At 42.3% G+C, this 20,094-nt stretch overlaps 1 protein-coding gene across 1 annotated transcript in view; it reads right to left on the minus strand.

Annotated features, from left to right (window-relative positions):
- Positions 1-2,369: 2,369 nt before the first annotated feature.
- The window catches only part of FANCM (FA complementation group M), a 150,604-nt gene continuing 132,879 nt past the window's right edge, over positions 2,370-20,094 (minus strand). The window contains exons 15-23 of the mRNA XM_026654194.1: positions 18,031-18,113; positions 17,863-17,931; positions 16,022-16,156; positions 15,021-15,174; positions 10,310-10,416; positions 8,265-8,837; positions 7,022-7,406; positions 5,366-5,657; positions 2,370-3,886 (exon numbers count right to left, since the gene is read on the minus strand). Of these exons, the coding sequence (XP_026509979.1) occupies positions 3,751-3,886; positions 5,366-5,657; positions 7,022-7,406; positions 8,265-8,837; positions 10,310-10,416; positions 15,021-15,174; positions 16,022-16,156; positions 17,863-17,931; positions 18,031-18,113 (1,934 nt within the window). The 3' untranslated portion in view covers positions 2,370-3,750. The remainder of the gene's footprint in view (positions 3,887-5,365; positions 5,658-7,021; positions 7,407-8,264; positions 8,838-10,309; positions 10,417-15,020; positions 15,175-16,021; positions 16,157-17,862; positions 17,932-18,030; positions 18,114-20,094) is intronic.

Raw genomic sequence — 20,094 nt, forward strand, 5'->3', positions numbered from 1 at the left:
CCAGGGGTTGGCAACCTTTCAGAAGTGGTGTGTCGAGTCTTCGTTTATTCACTCTAATTTAAGGTTTCACGTGCCAGTAATACATTTTAAAGTTTTTAGAAGGTCTCTTTCTATAAGTCTATACATACAGCAATAGTTTAGTTCTATATTAAAGTAAATAAGGTTTTTTAAAATGTTTAAGAAGTGTGAGTGCCACTGAAAATCAGCTCGTGTGCTGCCTTTGGCAGGTGTGCCATAGGTTGCCTACCCCTGCCCTATACTATACTGATTTCACGGAGAGGACCAGCGTTTCATGAACTGGGGGGCCCTACCCAAAAGGGGTTTGCAGGGGGCTCATGGTATTGCTAACCTTCTGACCTGCCTTCAGAGGTGGGTGGCGGAGAGCAGCAGCTGCTGGCCAGGCGCCCGGCTCTGAAGGCAGCGCCCCGCCAGCAGCAGTGCAGAAGTAAGGGTGGCAATACCATGCCATCCCACCTTACTTCTGGGCTGCTGCCTTCAGAGCTGGGGGGCTGGAGAGGGCTCAGCTCTGGAGGCAGCAGCACAGAAGTAAGGGTAGCAATTAGGGCTGTTGAATAATTGCAGTTAACATGCAATTAACTCAAAAATTATTGTGATTTAAAAAAATTGTTATTAATGGCACTGTTAAACAATAGAATACCAATAGAAATACCCTGTTTCCCCGAAAATAAGACCTACTTCCAGTTTTGCCTCTCGCTGTAATATAAGGCATCCCCCGAAAATAAGACCTCCCCATAATAAGGCCACCCCGGAATATAAGGCCGCCGCCAGGACAAGAAAAATAAGACCTCCCCTGAAAATAAGACCTAGCGCATCTTTGGGAGCAAAAATTAATATAAGACACTGTCTTATTTTCGGGGAAACACGGTAGTATATATAGCTTCTTACTACATGAGGGTTACAGCATTGTTACAGCTGTGCTGGTTAATAGTGGAGGCCTAAATGAAGCAAGGTTGTCAGCTGAGTGGTACTGGCTCCTCTCAGGGGAGGGATAGCTCAGTGGTTTGAGCATTGGCCTGCTAAACGCAGGGTTGTGAGTTCAATCCTTGAGGGGGCCATTTAGGGATCTAGGGCAAATATCAGTCCTGGGAATTGGGTTGGACTAGATGACCTCCTGAGGTCCCTTCCAACCCTGATATTCTAGGATTAAATATTTTTGGATGTTTTTCTACATTTTCAAATATATTGATGTCAATTACAACACAGAATACAAAGTGAACACTGTACACTTTGTATTCTGTCTTGTAATTGACATCAATATATTTGAAAAAAGAAAACATCCAAAAATATTTAAACAATAATAGAATACAATTTATTTTACAGCATGATTAATCACGATTAATTTTTTTAATCACTTGACAGCCCTACTAGCAATACCATCCCAGGCCCTCCTTACTTCTGTGCTGCTGCTGGTGGTGGCATAGCCCTCAGAGCTGAGCTCCCATCCAGCAGCTGCTGCTCTCTGGCCACCCAGCTCTGAAGGCAGCACTGCTGCCAGCAGCAGCATAAAAGTAAGGTTGGCAATACCCTGTCCCTCTTCCAATCACCTTGTGCCTCCCCTCCCCTGCAAACCCTGTGGGTCAGGATCCCTACAGTTACAACACCATGACATTTATCAATTTTAAAATCCTATGATCATGAAATTGACCAAATTGAAGTATGAATTTGGTAGGTCCCCAATAATAAGCCATGCCACTTAAAAAAACCTACCATGAAACTTTACTGTAATGGGGTAGAGCCATTTTCTAACATTTAAACATGAAGCAGTGTAACTAAACATCAGATCTATGATATGAGAACTAGATTCAAACCACAGTGCCTATGGAGACCTCAACTGTTAATCACACTTCACTATAACTTGTTCTGCAGCCTAGTAGGGCCTAGGATGAACAAATGGGTTGCAGATAGGCCAACCAAGTCTTCAATACCATCTGTTAGAAATAATCACTTATCAACAAGGATTTCTACTTTTGTTGCTTACGTTAAAATCCATACAACCGTCTTTCTGCAAGCTAACTATGGTTGCTGTGGAAAAGAAACAGGAAGGCTTTCACTAAGATATCTTTCTTAAAAATCTTTATCTTCACCCATCTTCCTAATATTAAGCAAGGGAAGTCATCTACTAATAGATTCCCCCCCAATTTCCACAAGGTGGCAGCAACATACTGAGCGTGGCTCCCTGGTGTTAGGGCTAGTGTTTTCCAGAAATTGCAGCTATTGCTATGGTTTTTTCCAAAATGATTTTTCATTTCCAGAATTGCAAGTCAGAGTGGGTGGGGCATGCAGGGTCACGTTCCCTCCTACCCTCCTCTGGATTTTTGCCCAGAAACACCTGACCCATGGAGCTTCCCCTGGGTGGGTAGGGCACTTGGCAGAAGGATGCTGAGCTCTCTCATGATGCTGCGGAGTGGATGGTGCTCGCACCTGCTCTGGGCAGCGCCCACAGCACCTCACCCCTCTGCCCTGGGCTGTACCCCTGTGCCCCGCATCTGTCCCCCACCTCTCCAGCTTAGCTGCCTCTAGCATTTTTTTGTATTAACATAATACATATCCAAAATTACTGTTTTCATTGGCAGAAAACACTGGCCCTGCTGGTGTGTATCACTGCATCGAATGGTTCCTAGATACACATTGCCAAAGAACAAAATGACAAATGGATCAGCACTGGGATATTGAAACTTTTTACATCATGTTTCTGCATTTGAATAATGTTTCAAGAGCGGAAAGCCATTGGGTACAATGAGCTACCTCAGTTTTTACTCCTGACGTGAGAACTCAGTTTGAAGGTGTACTAGATGTGGAAGGATCAGTTTGGTGTGGAGCTTAATATCTTTCCATAACCCAGCAAAGACCCCAGCTTTAGTCTACCTGTGGAATACCACGGTCCAGCTGCAGTGCCAGACCATTCTATGTGGACAAGTATCTAGAATTCATCAACAGCATGTTAAACCGACACGCTTTGGGCAAGAGGAGCCACGTGTACCACTCAGCTGACAACCTTGCTTCATTTAGGCCTCCACTATTAACCAGTTCAGCTGTAACAATGCTGTAACCCTGATGTAGTAATAAGCGATATATAGTATTAGCAAGAGACAGAGAGAATTCAGATGGCTCTGGAAATCATTTTGGCATCTTTACACAATGATAAGCTTGCCCACATGATGGACATCTGCCAGAGAAAGTTTTAATGACATGATCCCTGCCCATATTTGGCATACATACATACAGTAACACCTTGCAAGTAACATCTAGCTATAAAAAGGATAAAGTACCATCTCCTTACTGTAGTGAAGGGGCAGAGATGTAATGTGATGCCCCTTGCAAAACACAAGAAGTTTTACTGCCCAAGTTAAAGAAGCCTTCCGTAGCTCAGAGGCAAAAGTAGACTCATACATTCCTGTGTATGGACCAGCCACTAGAGGACAGAGCCACATCTGTCTTGCATGGTAACCTATCCACTCTTCCAAACGTTGTAAGAGGGATGGCCAGAGTGGGCCTGGTCCAGCAAATGCTTCCCCAAGAACCAACATCGTAGATACTTACTGTTTCATTCTGTCACAGCAGCACAACTCAACATCCCCTCTCCCCCTATAAAGAAATATACTTTTTGTGCAAGGATTTATTTACATATTTTACAGTGAATCATATGTAACAATAATAAAGTGCATTGTTTAAAAATAAATTGCCTCAAGTTCCAGAGTCCAGACTTGTGTCTGTCTCAGTGTGTTGCTGTTACGTGTTACTCTTCCCTTTGGTGTGAAGTTTTTCAGGCAGCATTTGCAAGTCAAAGCCAGAATGGATATAGCGGTAGATCTCCTCAGCCTTCTGCTGACTCACTTGGGCACAGGTGGCTATGTCCTTCGGGGAGCTGTAAAAGACATTACACAAAAGAGGGTATTTCAGTTGCTGCTCTTTGGGTTCCAGCACACACTAGGGGAAATGCCAAGTGGGACAAACGAAGCAGGTGCTTGTTCAATCTGCTACATGTATCTGATACAGGTAAGCAAGGGACCAGAGATGCCAGGGAACTTTTCATAGTATTCTCTTATTGGGACTTGAGGGAACTCCCCCATATCAGATGAGGCTAGCCCAAAGCAGAGAACAACTTGGGACACAATGAGGTGAGAGCAAAGGCCGGGCTGAGGACGGGGGCTTATGTCACATTCCAGAGTTAGGCTGACTGGTTAGAAAGGAGGGAAGATGAGCAGGGAGCCTAGAGAGAAGTGCTGGGGCGTGACACTTGGAAGCAGTGAAGGAAGGAAAGCACATGTTAGGGCAGGGGGTTCTCAACACATTTTTTGGTAGCATGAAAGTGCGGCCACCGACACTTATTGGTGGCTGCTCTGACAATTTTTTCCTAAAATACTTAATTAACTTTAGGAAAAACAAATCAATATGCATAGATACACACCCAAATCATTGTAATTTATTTATGTAAGGTTTTTTTTTTTTTTTTTCCCCCAATCAATCAATCAAAATAATGTACTATTCTTTACTGGACCTAAACAGAATAGAAACAAAAATAAGGTGCTTTGCATGTTCTTGTCTTTTATTGTTGTTTCTTTTGCTTTTTTGTTTCCTTTTCTGTTCTAGACTTGCTAGTTAGTAAGTCTGCTGCTATGAAAAGTGATATTTGTATGTCTGTTAATAGCATTTTTCACAGAAGCAGTCTTGCTAGCTAGCTGAGAGGCAGTGAAAATTTATACTAACATACAAATATCACTTTTCACAGCAAATTAACTCAGACCTGGCATGCTGGGGGACAAATTAAGCCCTGGATGGGGAGGTGGGTAGAGAGGCAGCAGAGGCCAGGGGCAATAGGGGGTAGGGAGCCGGGGCCAGCACCCAAAGCCCACGTCTGGGCCGAAGCCCTGCGGCCAGGGACCAGAGCCTGCTGCCTCCCATCCCAGGGCTGAAGCCGGAAGCCTGAGCCCCACCAGCCCTAGGAAGATGGGGAACTCACACCAACTGCCTGCTCCTCCAGCATTTCTGGCTCCAGAGGGGCAGGGCCCAACCTCTGCTGGCGGCCTAGGGGAAGAGTCACTGCTTCTCCCCCCTGCCCCGTCCCCCCAATCACTGCCCAGGAGGCTGTGGCCGCAAGAAAAGCCCCTGGTGCATTTGAGAAACGCTGTTAGAGTAACTATTATGAGCAGTGCCGTGGCAGAGATTGCTACCCCAAGCCACTCTAGATGATCCCTGCCCTGGCAAGAGATCTTGTGTGAGAGGGTCAAGGAAGTGGCATGAAAAGCAAGGGCACAGAGGGAGGTGAAAGGATCACCTGCCAAATTCACTTTCCCCTGTAAAATGAATCCTGAGGTATTTACAAAGCAATCCAACCTGCCATTACCTGTTAATCATCTTCTTCACAGAATCAAAGCCATGGCACATGTTCAGTGCCGCTAAGTAGCTGATGTTGGGAATACTCAGATAGAACCGGAGAGCTTCTTCTTTGGCCCCTTTCACTTCTGTTGGCACATGAATAGCAACATTCTTTCTCTGTTCTACCAGAGCCAGATCTTTCAGCAAATGGGCAGATTCCTCTTGGCAAGAGCTGAAAAGGATTCGGATTCCAGCCCGGATTAAGGCTGAGAGCATGGCATCATAGTACTTGGTCCTTTGGAATAATCTTGAAGTCTCTCCTGCATATTTAGAATAGAAGAGTTGAGAATCAGAGTTTTCAGAGAGACTGAATTCTTTTTAAATCTGGGATTGTTAAAAAGGAATATACATCGATAATCATGATCAGAACTTTGTAGGCTACTTTACAAACAATAAGACTGTTTTAGAAAACTCACTATATAAGATGAGATGAGGGAAAACTACTCACATAAAAAGAGATTATTGGGGAGAAGGCTGGTTTCTTGGAAGAGGGAAAGAGAAAATGTGGCAGAAAGGAAGTAGGAAGCTGTACCAAATACAAGGGCTAGATGACAAAATGCTCGGTTGAAAATGCAAAATAGATGAAGAGCAGTTAACATGAGGAGCACAGGGGCAAGCAGTGGAGAAGAAGGAGAGATTATATAGGGCCATGAAGGTAGGGACTCGGTGCTTTAACATGAAGTGGTAAGAGATGAGTAGCCAGCGAAGAAACTTGAGCAGATAAGTAACATGGATGTAGTAATGGGGAAGGAAAAGGAGGAGAGCAGCAGCATTTTGGAAACAAGAGAATGAAGGAAAGTGGACAGGATGTTACAGGAATGAACAATGTGTGCAACAGCATCAGCAGTGGGATAGTGAGGCACCTTTACATAAGTCAAGCCACTTATTTTTGTGACTATATAGAATTTAAGCACTTCACCCTCAGCATCCATGTTCAAAGCTTGCATCAATCCCAGAGTCCTCTGCCAGTTTGTTACATGGGGCAGGGATCAGGAGCACTGGGGCTTACAGATTTAAGCATTTATACTTCACATAAAACAAAGCTACATTTACAAAACTGTTTGGTTTCAACAATTTAATACCTACAACTGCTGTACAGAGTCTCCTACTTCTCTCTGATTTCAAAGCAAGGCCATTGACTACATAATCTGTTAGATACTAAATGTCTATTGGCAGCAACATGGCAATTTGATGGAACAAGTTGTCTTCTTAATGCTACGTACACTTCAGTTTAAAAATATACAGTATGCTGTTTTGTAGGAATATTGGTGTTTACCTTTATAGCACTACTTAAAAAAATATTCTCAGCTAAACAAATAAGAGAAGGTAAATTGCCTTCATCTCACTGGGCAAAGCAGGCTTTTGGCTGCTTCAGGGACTAGCATTGCTATGAATAAATAAAATAGGGATCGCTATGTTTGATTTTGCAAATAACTTTACATCCATTTATAAAACCTTTCAACATACAGCAAATTATACTGCTCAGCTTGTAGAGATGGGTTTCTGGCTTACATAGGTACTAAAACAAATGTTCTTAAAATGTCACTGGTTCCAGTAGTATATAAAGCCAATGCAGTCATTATTAATTTTGCCAGTCACAGCAGCAGTGTGAATACTAGCTAACCTGCTTTAATCCTGTCCTTTTCCACAATCACACATATCCTCTCGAACATGCTCTGCAAATGCTGAATCCGTTGTGTAACTTTGTTCCTGTTCAGACTGTTCAGCAGTTCTGACTGAGTTCTCCTTTCCACTGCCATTCGATTGCTCACAATGTAATCACAGCCACCGAGAGAGCAAACCTGCACCTTTACTCCATGAACTGCTTTTAGGGAGGAAATTATTTCCGATCCAGAGGAGATCTCACGACTGTCAACCAGAATACAAAGGGAGGCTTTTCTCTCCAGAAGACCAGCTGAAATAGGTGTTGCAGCAGCAGAATTTCCCTTGGAAGCAGAACACCAGGTATCTGAAGTGTTTGCACAGTGGATTTTTGAAGAACCTTCCACCTGCAAACATAAAAAGCACATACTACACCATGTTTGTAATAGCAATATGGAGCAAAAGGATGGCACTCCCTAAGAATGTGGATTTAAATATAAAAACTTAGCAGCATCAAGTTTTGTTTCACGCTCATCCTGGCTTTCTCTCAGAAATCATTCAGTTGCATCTTTTAATGAGAAATTCACTTTTATCTCGTTTGTAACTTTTCTGTACTGCAGAGACTTAAGCTTCAAGGTCAACATTTCAAATCTGCCTGCCTAAAGCTAGGCTCCCAAATCTGGATTAGGTACCAGATGAGTGGCCTGAACTTTAAAAGTAATCAGCACTCACCAATACCAGTGATGTCATCAGCGCTGCACGTGCTCAGCACCTTTGACAATCAGGACGCTTTTATTTGGATGCCTACATAAGGATTTAGGAGTCAGATTTTACGGTGTGATTTTGGATCAAATGTACAAATCTATTACAGGAATTATAAATACCAAAATTATAACAGAACCCTGATTATTTGACCCCAAACTATCTGAAGCTCCCCATTATCGGAAATGTGATCATGTCCCTCAACGACTGTTAACTGAAAATTCTGTCAGTTCCCAACATCTTGACATTGACCATCAAATGCAGACTGTGTGCAGCAAAGCTCCACTTAGTGAGTGATAAGGAGATATGGCCACTTCCCTAGTACTACACTGCACTGCCCCTTCAACGTTCTCCCAAATGGCACCAGATTCACAGCCATTATTACCTGTATTTACAGTAGCAGAAGTAACTAATCGATCAGGGTCGGGGCCCCAGTTTGCAAGGCACTCTATAAATACATGTGAAGTGAAGTGGCGGTCTTATGCCTTTGAAATAATACGTACCTTGACTTTTGCCTGAAAATCCGCATCCCCTCTCAGGGAATCATTGCTGGCAACAGCCAGCGAAGGCAGCCTGCCTCTGCCCCTACTTTCTGGCTGAAAGTCCAGCACTTCTGACACTGAAGCCTTCAGGTTAATTAGTCTCTGACCCTTGTTCTCCTGGGGCTGATGAATAGGGTTCTTTCTAGCAGGAGCTTTATGCTGTCCGGGAGAGTCTGAAAGCAATGACTTGGGTAAGTGAGCATGGCTGTAGTCTGTCCTGGGAGAAGCTGTTTTTACTGGCCTCTGATTACTGACATTTGTTTCATCCCCACTAGAATCATCAAGAACAATAATTCGGGACCTTTTCTTTGTCAATGGAACTGCACAATTTTGTTCCGTCTTGGCCTGGTTTAGTTTTACTCTGCGGCGAGTGAAGTATTGTTTTCTTCCACTAGCAGACTGCTCATCCATTACGAGGTCAAAATTGACACACACTTCCTCTTCTTCACTAGAGTCACTTTTCCTGAGACTTTCCTCTTCCTCCTCTTCAACACAGAAACTATCTGCTAAGTAAGCCTCATCTTGCTCAGGAATCTGGAAGGAATTAGAACATGATCACTTTGGCCTTGCACTATACGTAAGCGGTGTGCTCATTTATCCCTGTTTTATACAAAATGCTGAACGCAAAACAGGTACCTAATATTTGAGCTACTTCCAGTGCCCAATCCTACAGCCCCCACATGTGTGTGACTCCCCCGGGAGTAAGTGGGAAACGTGCAAGTACTGCAGGCTGAGGCCCATCATTTGTTGCTAGAAAATATTTATAGTGAATATGACTGTAACATAACGGGAGAAATTAAATGAGATTTACTGGTTAATAGTTCTAAGACTGCATTTTAAACAGGCAATCCTAATTTCAGTTTTCAGTATGTGTTATAGCTAAATATTTCAGATTATTAAAAGAGAAATATTTGTAATTTCATTCATTCTAGAACCTCAAACTTGTACCCAAAAGACAAAATTCTACAATTTTTTACATGAAACAATGCTGATGACACACAACCCACATTCTACTATGTATACAATGCAAATTCTACAACATCTGCAAAATAGCTTCCCCTAGGCCTATACAACAGATTTTACAATGAGATAGGCATTTTGCTAGACGTGTTTTCCAAACAAGCTATGTACTCTGCACAACACATCTCAATGCATAAAGATTTGGGAAATGCAAAATTAAATTCCAGAATGCGGGCAAGTTCGGAAAATAAGCTTCACAGTTTACATATACGCCACAACATTTTCAGATTCAGAAAAAAGTTGCTTCTGCACAGATTGTGCAGTCTATGTATGTGTTGTGTATGCATTGTGGAATTTATCTGCATGCAAGTATAGGAGACAAGCTTAATTCCCATGCTAATTTGATTTTTCATTTGTAAATAGCAAAAAAGTTAAGATTTCCACCTATAAAATCAGCTCTGTCATCTAATATAGATGCTCCGTTACAGCAGTGATGAGGGCAATGTAAGATACTATATCGACTATAAAGAGGCCACCCGCAATAATTAATGCAATTGTCCATTTTGCATTGTTCAATAAATGAAAGAAGACTAAATATTGAAAACGAAGCCATTTAACTTCAAATTAGGTAATGACCTTTCTCTGATGGAAAAGAGAGTAGTATAAACTTAAAGATGCATGCACATCTATCAGTGTATGCATTCTGGTCTCCTTTATAATGAATAATAAAATCATAACTGGGATTTTGCTAGAACTCACTATTTAGGAACAATGGGTTGCAAACAAACCTTAATCATAGAATATCAGGGTTGAAAGGGACCTCAGGAGGTCATCTAGTCCAACCCCCTGCTGAGAGCAGGACCAATCCCCAGACAGATTTTTGCCCCAGATCCCTAAATGGCCCCCTCAAGGATTGAACTCACAACCCGAGGTTTAGCAGGCCAATGCTCAAACCCCTGAGCTATCCCTCCCCCCTCAATGAAATAGAAACACAGTCTTAAATATGTTACATTTCATGAGGAAAGCAGAGTCATTTTACTTCATACCTGTGAGAAAACTGCAACACTATTGAATCCTTTGTGCACCATTTTATACCTGTTGCCGAGAGCTGGGCTACGCACAGATTTTAGATAAACTCCTTCCATCTCAGAATCTGAATAAAAATTATGAAAACAGAGAGACACAACAGTTTATTAAGGGTTTAATTACACAATGGTTTTCAACCAACAAAATAAACATTTCCATAAAGGTATCTCCCAAAGTAACATTCCATACCAAAACAAGGTCTTCAAATTTTTCCTGACTTGATAAAGACTCAAGATTCTCCCACAAAATCCCCACATGCTCTAGGCAAAATAGGGGACTGGACCTACCCAGTCTTCTATCAACACTGAACTAGGAGTCACACAATGAAATGAATAAGCAGCAGGTTTAAAACAAAAGGAAGTACTTCCTCACACAACGCAGTCTACCTGTGGAACTGGTTGCCAGGGGATGTTGTGAAGGCCAAAACTATAAAAGGATCCAAAAAAGAACTAGATACGTTCATGGAGGACAGGTCCATCAATGGTTATTAGCCAGAATGGTCAGGGATACAACCCTATGCTCTGGGTGCCCCTAGCCTGTGTTTGCCAGAAGCTGGAAGTGGACGACTGGGAATGGATCACTCAGTGATTGTCTGTTCTGTTCATTCCCTCTAAAGAACCTGCCATTTGCCATTGTGGGAAGACAGGCTACTGGGCTAGATGGACCATTGGTCCGACCCCGTATGGCGCGTTCTTTTGTCCCATAAGATTTCTCCCAATTGGCAGACCTCAGAAAGCTCATTATAGCTCCCAATAGAGAGAAGGCTGACATCATGCATCTGTAACATCCAAACCATCCCTGAAAATGGATCTAACCACAATCTCTTCATGGTGACAGGTTTCAGAGTGGGAGCCGTGTTAGTCTGTATCAGCAAAAACAACAAGCAGTCCTTGTGGCACCGTAGAGACTAACAGATTTATTTCTCTTCTCTTCATGGGTCACTCGGAAAACAGGGACGAAATCCAATATAAACAGGGAAGAACTGAGACCTGAGCTGCAGGAAAAAACTCCTCAGTAACCACTTTTAAGAATCTATCAAACCAAAGTGAGGATGAATCCATTTTCCTACATCCTTCCCTCAAAGACAAAATTAGCCTTCCAGACTCAGAGCACCTACCTGAACATGACACCCTCCATTAGGATCGATTTCTTCCCACCTCCCTACATGAAATGTTTGTTTCCAAAGCTGGTGATTTCCAACATTTTCCTGGCCGGTATTCCGCAAATGTCATACTTACTTCCTCCCTCCTCCCCTTATATAGGGCCATACAGAACTGGGGAGCAGAAAGTGGGGAATGAAACAGATATAAGTCTGGCATAATGTATAAAATGCATCCTTGTTGCTAAAAGAATAATTCAGAATAGAAAGCAGAAGAGATTTTATAGGTCATCTGCCATATCTATTCCTCGGGGGAACAAACCTCAGACAGCAATCTACTGGAGTAACCACTCACTTCACTTGCGATTACAAGGTCAGCTCCCAGACTACTGCACTGGGTAGCACAGCATGGGGAGGAGGTGACCAGCCCTCTGTGGAGAAAGAAGTGGTTCAGGACTATTTAGAAAAGCTGGACGAGCACAAGTCCATGGGGCCAGATGCGCTGCATCCGAGGGTGCTAAAGGAGTTGGCGGATGTGATTGCAGAGCCATTGGCTATTATCTTTGAAAACTCATGGCGATCGGGAGAGGTCCATATGATTGGAAAAAGGCTAATGTACTGCCCATCTTTAAAAAAGGGAAGGAGGAGGATCCGGGGAACTACAGGCCAGTCAGCCTCACCTCAGTCCCTGGAAAAATCATGGAGCAGGTCCTCAAAGAATCAATTCTGAAGCACTTAGAGGAGAGGAAAGTGATCAGGAACAGTCAGCATGGATTCACCAAGGGCAAGTCATGCCTGACTAACCTAATTGCCTTCTATGATGAGATAACTGGCTCTGTGGATGAGGGGAAAGCAGTGGACGTGTTATTCCTTGACTTTAGCAAAGCTTTCGATGCGGTCTCCCACGGTATTCTTGCCAGCAAGTTAAAGAAGTATGGGCTGGATGAATGGACTATAAGGTGGATAGAAAGCTGGCTAGATCATCGGGCTCAACGGGTAGTGATCAATGGCTCCATGTCTAGTTGGCAGCCAGTATCAAGCGGAGTTCCCCAAGGGTCGGTCGTGGGACCAGTTCTGTTCAATATCTTCATTAACGATCTGGAGGATGGCGTGGACTGCACCCTCAGCAAGTTTGCAGATGACATTAAACTGGGAGGAGTGGTGGATACGCTGGAAGGTAGGGATAGGATACAGAGGAAGCTAGACGAATGAGAGGATTGGGCCAAAAGAAATCTGATGAGGTTCAACAAGGACAAGTGCAGAGTCCTGCACTTAGGACGGAAGAATCCCATGCACTGCTACAGACTAGGGACCGAGTGCCTAGGCAGCAGTTCTGCAGAAAAGGACCTACGGGTTACGGTGGACGGGAAGCTGGATATGAGTCAACAGTGTGCCCTTGTTGCCAAGGCTAACGGCATTTTGGGCTGTACAAGTAGGAGCATTGCCAGCAGATTGAGGGAAGTGATCATTCCCCTCTATTCGGCATTGGTGAGGCCTCATCTGGAGTACTGTGTCCAGTTTTGGGCCCCACACTACAAGAAGGATGTGGAAAAATTGGAACGAGTCCAGCGAAGGGAAACAAAAATGATTAGGGGGCTGGAGCACATGACTTATGAGGAGAGGCTGAGGGGACTGGGATTACTGTATTTAGTCTGCAGAAGAGAAGAATGAGGGGGGGGGTTGATAGCTGCTTTCAACTACCTGAAAGGGGGTTCCAAAGAGGATGGATCTAGACTGTTCTCAGTGGTAGCAGATGACAGAACAAGGAGTAATGGTCTCAAGTTGCAGTGGGGGAGGTTTAGGTTGGATATTAGGAAAAACTTTTTCACTAGGAGGGTGGTGAAGCATTGGAATGGGTTACCTAGGGAGGTGGTGGAATCTCCTTCCTTAGAGCTTTTAAGGTCAGGTTTGACAAAGCCCTGGTATGATTTAGTTGGGGATTGGCCCTGTTTTGAGCAGAGGGTTGGACTAGATGACCTTCTGAGGTCCCTTCCAACCCTGATATCCTATGATTCTATGATTACTAATTCCTTGGTCCTGCCTCATCCCCCACACGGCCAACCATTTGCACAAAAGTACTAAACAATGAATCATCCCAGCAGAAAAACTTTGCTGCCTCAACTTTATCAGTAAGTTCACACCATTTTATCTTAAAAAGCACTTGGTCATAATCCTCACTTTATATAAAAGCATCGTCCTAGGAGACCTGAAAGATCCAGACAGCCTCCAACTGGAATGGAAAATTGAGGGTTCTCTACATTCATAATGGGGGGAAAAAAATTACTTAAGGAAAGACAACCTGGTTATAAATCAGTCAATCCTTGAAGAGCTTCTTCAACCTTGCACGACACTGGCACACCTCAGAAGCCCCCAGTGAGGAATAAAGTGCATTGTAAATTGGTGTGGATGTGAACACCATGAGAAACAGACACCATAGCAGGGTTAAATGCAGTGGCTATTGCTTTATTTAAAACTATTATCCAACTGGAGTGACCACTCCAAACTACCCCGCAGGGTTGTTCCAATGCACCTGTTCCAATGCACCTCACCTGGCACAGATAGCCCTGGTGGATTATGAACTTGAGGGTGGGTGTGAAAGCCATGCCCCCTTCTGCAGCCTCAAACTTACCCAGACTGGAAGGCAAATTGCCGACTTGCTCCCTTCCTTGACGTCATAGGTAGGAGAGATGAGAGGAAGGGACCCATATGCCACGTCACACAAAGGTGCACCCTCTCTCCATGCAAGGCTGTGCCCAATACCAATGCCCAGCAGCTGCATGGGTTACAGGGACCTCACATCAACCCTTTCTACCCCTCCACCCGCACTGGAACCTGCCCAAGTTGTGACAATTGTCATTGGAACCCCTCAAAACCAGGATATAGGAGAGAAGGTGAAAACCCACATAACAGTTGGTCAGTTTTGCCATATGGGAAAAATCCCTTCCAGACCCCAAAGCTGGTGATCTGCCTATCTCCCAGAATCACAAGAGATCCAGCAAGTAGATTAAAGGTGAGAATGAAACAAGGAGCCCACAAGGGCTACCCCCCGCCTAAGAAGAAAACTGTATCAATCCTCCACACTCCACCACCAACAGGAGCCAATCATCCAGCTCCAGCAGCAGGACAGGTCCCCGTGCCTGGGGTCAGACGCAGTATGTGATTCCAAGCCTTTCAGAGCCCACATGCCCTGCAGCGTAAGGAAGGAAAGTGTGGGGGAGAGAGAAAGGAAGTAAAAGGGGGCATGTGGAACATTGCCTCAGCTAAAATTCCTTGTCCACACACACACTTCTCACTTCCACTAGAAAATCTTCCCCTTTTCCTCTCCAACACACCCTCCTTCCCATCCTTCTCCTTTCTTTCTCAGATCTCACATACAACAATTGGACATTGTGTATTTCCCCCTTTTTACACATGTTGCTTTCACCGCATGGAAATATTTGGCCTTTTATGCAGTATGTTCCTCGATAAAATGTGTCTAATGGTTATCTGTGAGATCAGACCTTCAAGAGAAAAAACAAATAAAAATCTCAAACACTGTTTTAATAGAAGGGAAAGTGATTTTCTTCATTTACCATTTAAAACCTCTGTGAACTGTGTCTCATCATTAAGGAATTGATTGAGTGAGGAGTTTGCTTCGTTCTCTGAATCACTCTCATCAGATGAAATATCCTCTGCCTCTTGTAGGGAAAGCTCAGCTTCTTCATCTAAAAATTGTCTGGCTGCACTCTACGAAAATGCAAACAAGTGAGTAATTTACAGTAGCTTACTTCAGAGGAACTCATACTGTAGATAGGTAAAATCAATTAATGAATTCAGGAGACACAGGGCTCTCCGATGACCACAGATTTTATATGTCAGACTTTGAAATCAAAGGAAGAGAAAGCCATGAAAGAGTACAAAGTCCTGCAACTTAGGTTAGACATGAGTAGCCAAAGACAAAATGGGGGCTGATTCAAATGCTGAAAGCAGAGAGCATATAGTCCCTGAGTTGTTAGAATATTCTTGATGCTTAATTTTTGTAAATGGGATTTTTAAATCTAGTAAAAGCCTAAAATCCAAATATATTTTCTTTCTTTTTGTTTTTAATAAAATTTACCCTTTTTTAAGAACAGGATTGGATTTGTGGGTCTAAGAGGTTTGTGCACATGTTGTTTAATTAGCAGGTGGCAACAGATGATTTCCTTTGTTTTTCTTTCTCAGCTCTTCCCTGGAGGATGGGGAGTGAAAGGGCTTGAGGGTACCCCACAGGAAGGAATTCCCAACCTCGCCTTTCTGGTTTCACAGGGTTTTTTGCACTTGGGTGGTGGCAGCATCTACCCATCCAAGGTCAGAGAGAAGCTGTAACCTTGGGAATTTAATACAAGCCTGGAGTGGCCAGTATTAATTTTTTAAATCCTTGCGGGCCCCCTCCTTCTGCACTTGAAGTGCCAGAGTGGGGAAATCAGCCTTGACATGTGTGTATATAATATTGCAAAACCTAATAGTTAACTATATTATAATTTAAATGCTAACTATTCCAAGCCTTTAAGATCCATACAAAAAGCATATCAACAGCAACATGTAAAGCTCTTACCTTGAACATAAAGCTGTCATCACTCTTTTGCCTTTTGACACCTTTTAGTTGTTTCCTGTTACGGCTCATGTCGCAATCCACAGTCCTGTTTGATTTCTTGTGACAATCCATGCCCTCATCACTAGATAAGTCTGACTAGAGTATGTTACAAACACTTCAGTGAATAGGAAAAAGACTGTCATGTAACCATTCATAATTATTCAGTTGCTATTCTTCAATATCAACTATTATCTAAGAAAGTGGGGCACAGCCCCAGTTTGAGAATCTCTGACCTAAGTAATCTGTGAGTCTGATATGTTGATTATTATACTCCCACATAAAGAACATTAGTAGTAATCTTTCAATGAAATAAGGAAGGCATCCATTTCTGAGGAAGGGAGAAGGAAGCTTATGTCATTTGGAAAAGAGATCAAGTCAAATATGATATGAAAGCTTTGTGGGCTTATTGGTAGCACGACTCTTATTTTACTAATCCTTATAAGGAGAGCGGCTCTGTTCTTAAACCTGTGAATGTATACTTCATTGCCACATACACCTCCATATGCATCTTAAATAAGATATTTAGGGGACAAAGGGAGAGAAGAAAGAAACATTCTAGTGAGTTTGGGTCACATGCTTTTAGTCCTGGATCAGGCCCCGGATGAGCTAGTTCTAAAAGCTCAACATAAACGATTTAGCTTTATAAACAACTTAAACAAGTGAATCTTTGTTTCCAGTTCTGGATAATATTCCGTTTGATTAGGTTTTGTATAAGGAAAGCCAAAACATCTATTAATTCATTGTCCAATTAACTTTTTAAACATAAAGTCTTAAAACCCCAAATCAGTTTTATTTAACCATTTGGTATTTTTTAAATATACTGCTAAATATAAATGGTATTTAAATTAAAATGGTTAAACTGATATAAATTGGCTTAAACCAATGTGAGTGTGTCCACACTAGGAGTACGTACAAATTTAATTAAATTAGTTTTTACAACAATTTTGTAAAATCAGTGCAAAAAACTGTGTACACAAGCCTTAGTTTAAATCATTCAAGCTACTGCAGAGTCTGCTGCTATTTGCCTACCTGAAATGGGAAATTCGTTCTAGTTTTACTTTTTAATTAAAGGACAACATACAGACGAGCTGTGGAACTGAAATCCAACATTTCCCAGAATTGTATTGTCTTTGTTGTTTCCAGAAGGGCCGGGGTGACAGCAGCTGGCTTGCTGGGCTTCACTCCAGAGAATGCCAAAGTTGCCAGTTAATGTCATTTGCAATGGTGGTTTGAGTGATGTGGAAAAGATCTATCCAACTAGCAACTGGACTAGACAGCTTTGGAGGCAGGAAGAGGGGAGTGAGGGGGAAAGGAAAACACTAGCATAGCTAGTCCGCAAAATAATCTACCGGACGTACCCTAAAACTGGCTCCCCCAATTTTATTTTCCAAATGCTGTTTTTCTAAAAGTTTCAGATATCCTCTAAGACCTTTAGAAAAGCTTGATTTTCACCCTGTGAAGGGAGTATTTCAGAAATTAAGTTTGCATCCAAAAATGTGACCAAGAGCCAAAATTTGAGAAATTAAAGATTAGAATTAGAATGAAGAGGAGGCCATTTTGCAAGAGATGCTGTCCCTCAGCACATTTTAAAATGCACTGTAAGCTTTACTTTGCTGTATTTTGCATGCTTTCTGTTAGTGAGTCAGCGTCTCTTATAGTACACCAAAGCAGTTTTTTTTTCTTTAAGTAGGAAAGATTCTATAGTGATTGGGAAAGTGTTTGCCATTTTAAAATAAGCTGAGTGAAATTGTTTTTTTTTTTTTTACACATTTTCTTTATGTCTTGTTCAAGCATTTACTTACTGTGTTAAGTGGATGCCTACGCTTCTTGACAGCATGAACTGGTGATTCAAAATCACTGTTATTCTTAACCTTGGTAAAGAGAAATAAATTAAAATGTAATTACGGATTCCAGATAGGAGTTTTGCTTTGGCGTTTAATGAAACTTTCTTTTTTTTTTGAATGACTCACATCAGGAGACTTCAAAACATTTCCTTTTTTCTTATTTTTCCTTTGGAAAATAATCTCTTCTTCACTTTCGCTGCTACTTCCTACTGAGGAGTGGTAAACAGATAACAATCATAAGAAAATGTATTCTCCACCACACAATATAGCTCTAACCAAACAATCAAAATCTATCTGGCTTTGAAGATGACTAAAAAAAATAATTATTTATTGATATATGTAGTAAGTATTGTTCCTGTTAGCCCTGGTAACCAAAACAAGTATTTTCCTACTGAGATACACTGTAAACCTCACTTTCCTTGTATTTCTTTGCATTGAAGTAATTACCCATGCAGCACAGAAGATGAAGAGTGGAGGGAATAAAGTAAGAGGGTAAAACCCCATATTAGTAGTGAACAAGTTAAGTATTTATTTTCTTTTTAGTCACCACATTCTTGTTTTGTTCCAGCACACCCTGAAGAGAAGTGGAACTGACTGAAAACTCTTTTTACCAAATCTGCAACAGTCTGTGTATTAATTTTCTAGTGAACTACAAAGAATTATACCCTGTGTGATGTATTCTGAAAGATACCATATTCCCTACATTGCCCAAGATATAGCTGTCCATTGTGACTCTTACATGGAGTTCCTTGACAGAGGGATGTTCTCTGATGAGTTTTCTAGTTTGCCAGTAAGAGCCATCAAGAGGCTATTTTAGCAGTCCTTTCACCTTCTCTAATTTCTTTCTCCAAGGTGTGCCTGAGACTTGCTATAGCCACAATTGGCAAGATTATTTATTTATTTATTTTTAATTTTGGTGCTTGCAACGGAATGAAGGTGAGGTGAACATTGGTTTTACTACTTTAGGGAGAAGCACTAATAAGTCATAATACCTAGCACTTCTATAGCAAGGTCTTCAAACATTAAATTGTAATGCTCCTTATTCTTGCCAGCAAGTTAAAGAAGTATGGGCTGGATGAATGGACTATAAGGTGGATAGAAAGCTGGCTAAATCGTTGGGCTCAACGGGTAGTGATCAATGGCTCCATGTCTAGTTGGCAGCCGGTATCAAGCAGAGTGCCCCAAGGGTCGGTCATGGGGCCAGTTTTGTTCAATATCTTCATTAATGATCTGGAGGAGGCGTGGACTACACCCTCAGCAAGTTTGCAGATGACATGAAACTGGGAGGAGTGGTAGATACGCTGGAGGGTAGGGATAGGATGCAGAGGGACCTAGACAAATTAGAGGATTGGGCCAAAAGAAATCTGATGAGGTTCAACAAGGACAAGTGCAGAGTCCTGCACTTAGGACGGAAAATCCCATGCACTTCTACAGACTAGGGACCGAATGGCTAGAATCATAGACTATCAGGGTTGGAAGGGACTTCAGGAGATCATCTAGTCCAGACCCCTGCTCAAAGCAGAATCAATTCCCAACTAAATCATCCCAGCCAGGGCTTTGTCAAGCCTGACCTTAAAAACCTCTAAGGAAGGAGATTCCCACAACCTCCCTAGGTAACCCATTCAAGTGCTTCACCACCCTCCTAGTGAACAAAGAGTAATGGTCTCAAGTTGCAGTGGGGGAGGTTTCGGTTGGATTTTAGGAAAATGTTTTTCACTAGGAGGGTAGTGAAGCACTGGAATGGGTTACCTAGAGAGGTGGTGGAATCTCCTTCTTTGGAGATTTTTAAAGTCAGGCTTGACAAAGCCCTGGCTGGGATGATTTAGATGGGGATTGGTCCTGCTTTGAGCAGGGGGTTGGACTAGACGACCTCCTGAGGTCCCTTCCAACCCTGATATTCTATGTTTCTATGATTATTCACTACATCTTGTTCTAGTTGGAAATAACTGACCTAATTCACTAATTCTAGTTTTTTTAACTAGGTTTAATTTGTTTTTTAAATTTAGTGAATTTAAGTGTTTACTGAAGTTGCTTGCTCAAACATCCTGAAGACTGACCAGATATAGACATAGCACAGTGAGAAGTGCGAGTCCCAGAAATGTGCCTCACACAGATTCTAGAAGGAACCTAGGTTTCTGGCAAAAACAAACAAAAAACAAACAAATAAGAGACTTTAGAGAATCCAATAAC

The sequence above is a fragment of the Terrapene carolina genome, unplaced genomic scaffold (assembly GCF_002925995.2).
Source record: "Terrapene carolina triunguis isolate 2854851 unplaced genomic scaffold, T_m_triunguis-2.0 Scaffold189, whole genome shotgun sequence".
NCBI lineage: Eukaryota > Metazoa > Chordata > Testudines > Emydidae > Terrapene > Terrapene triunguis.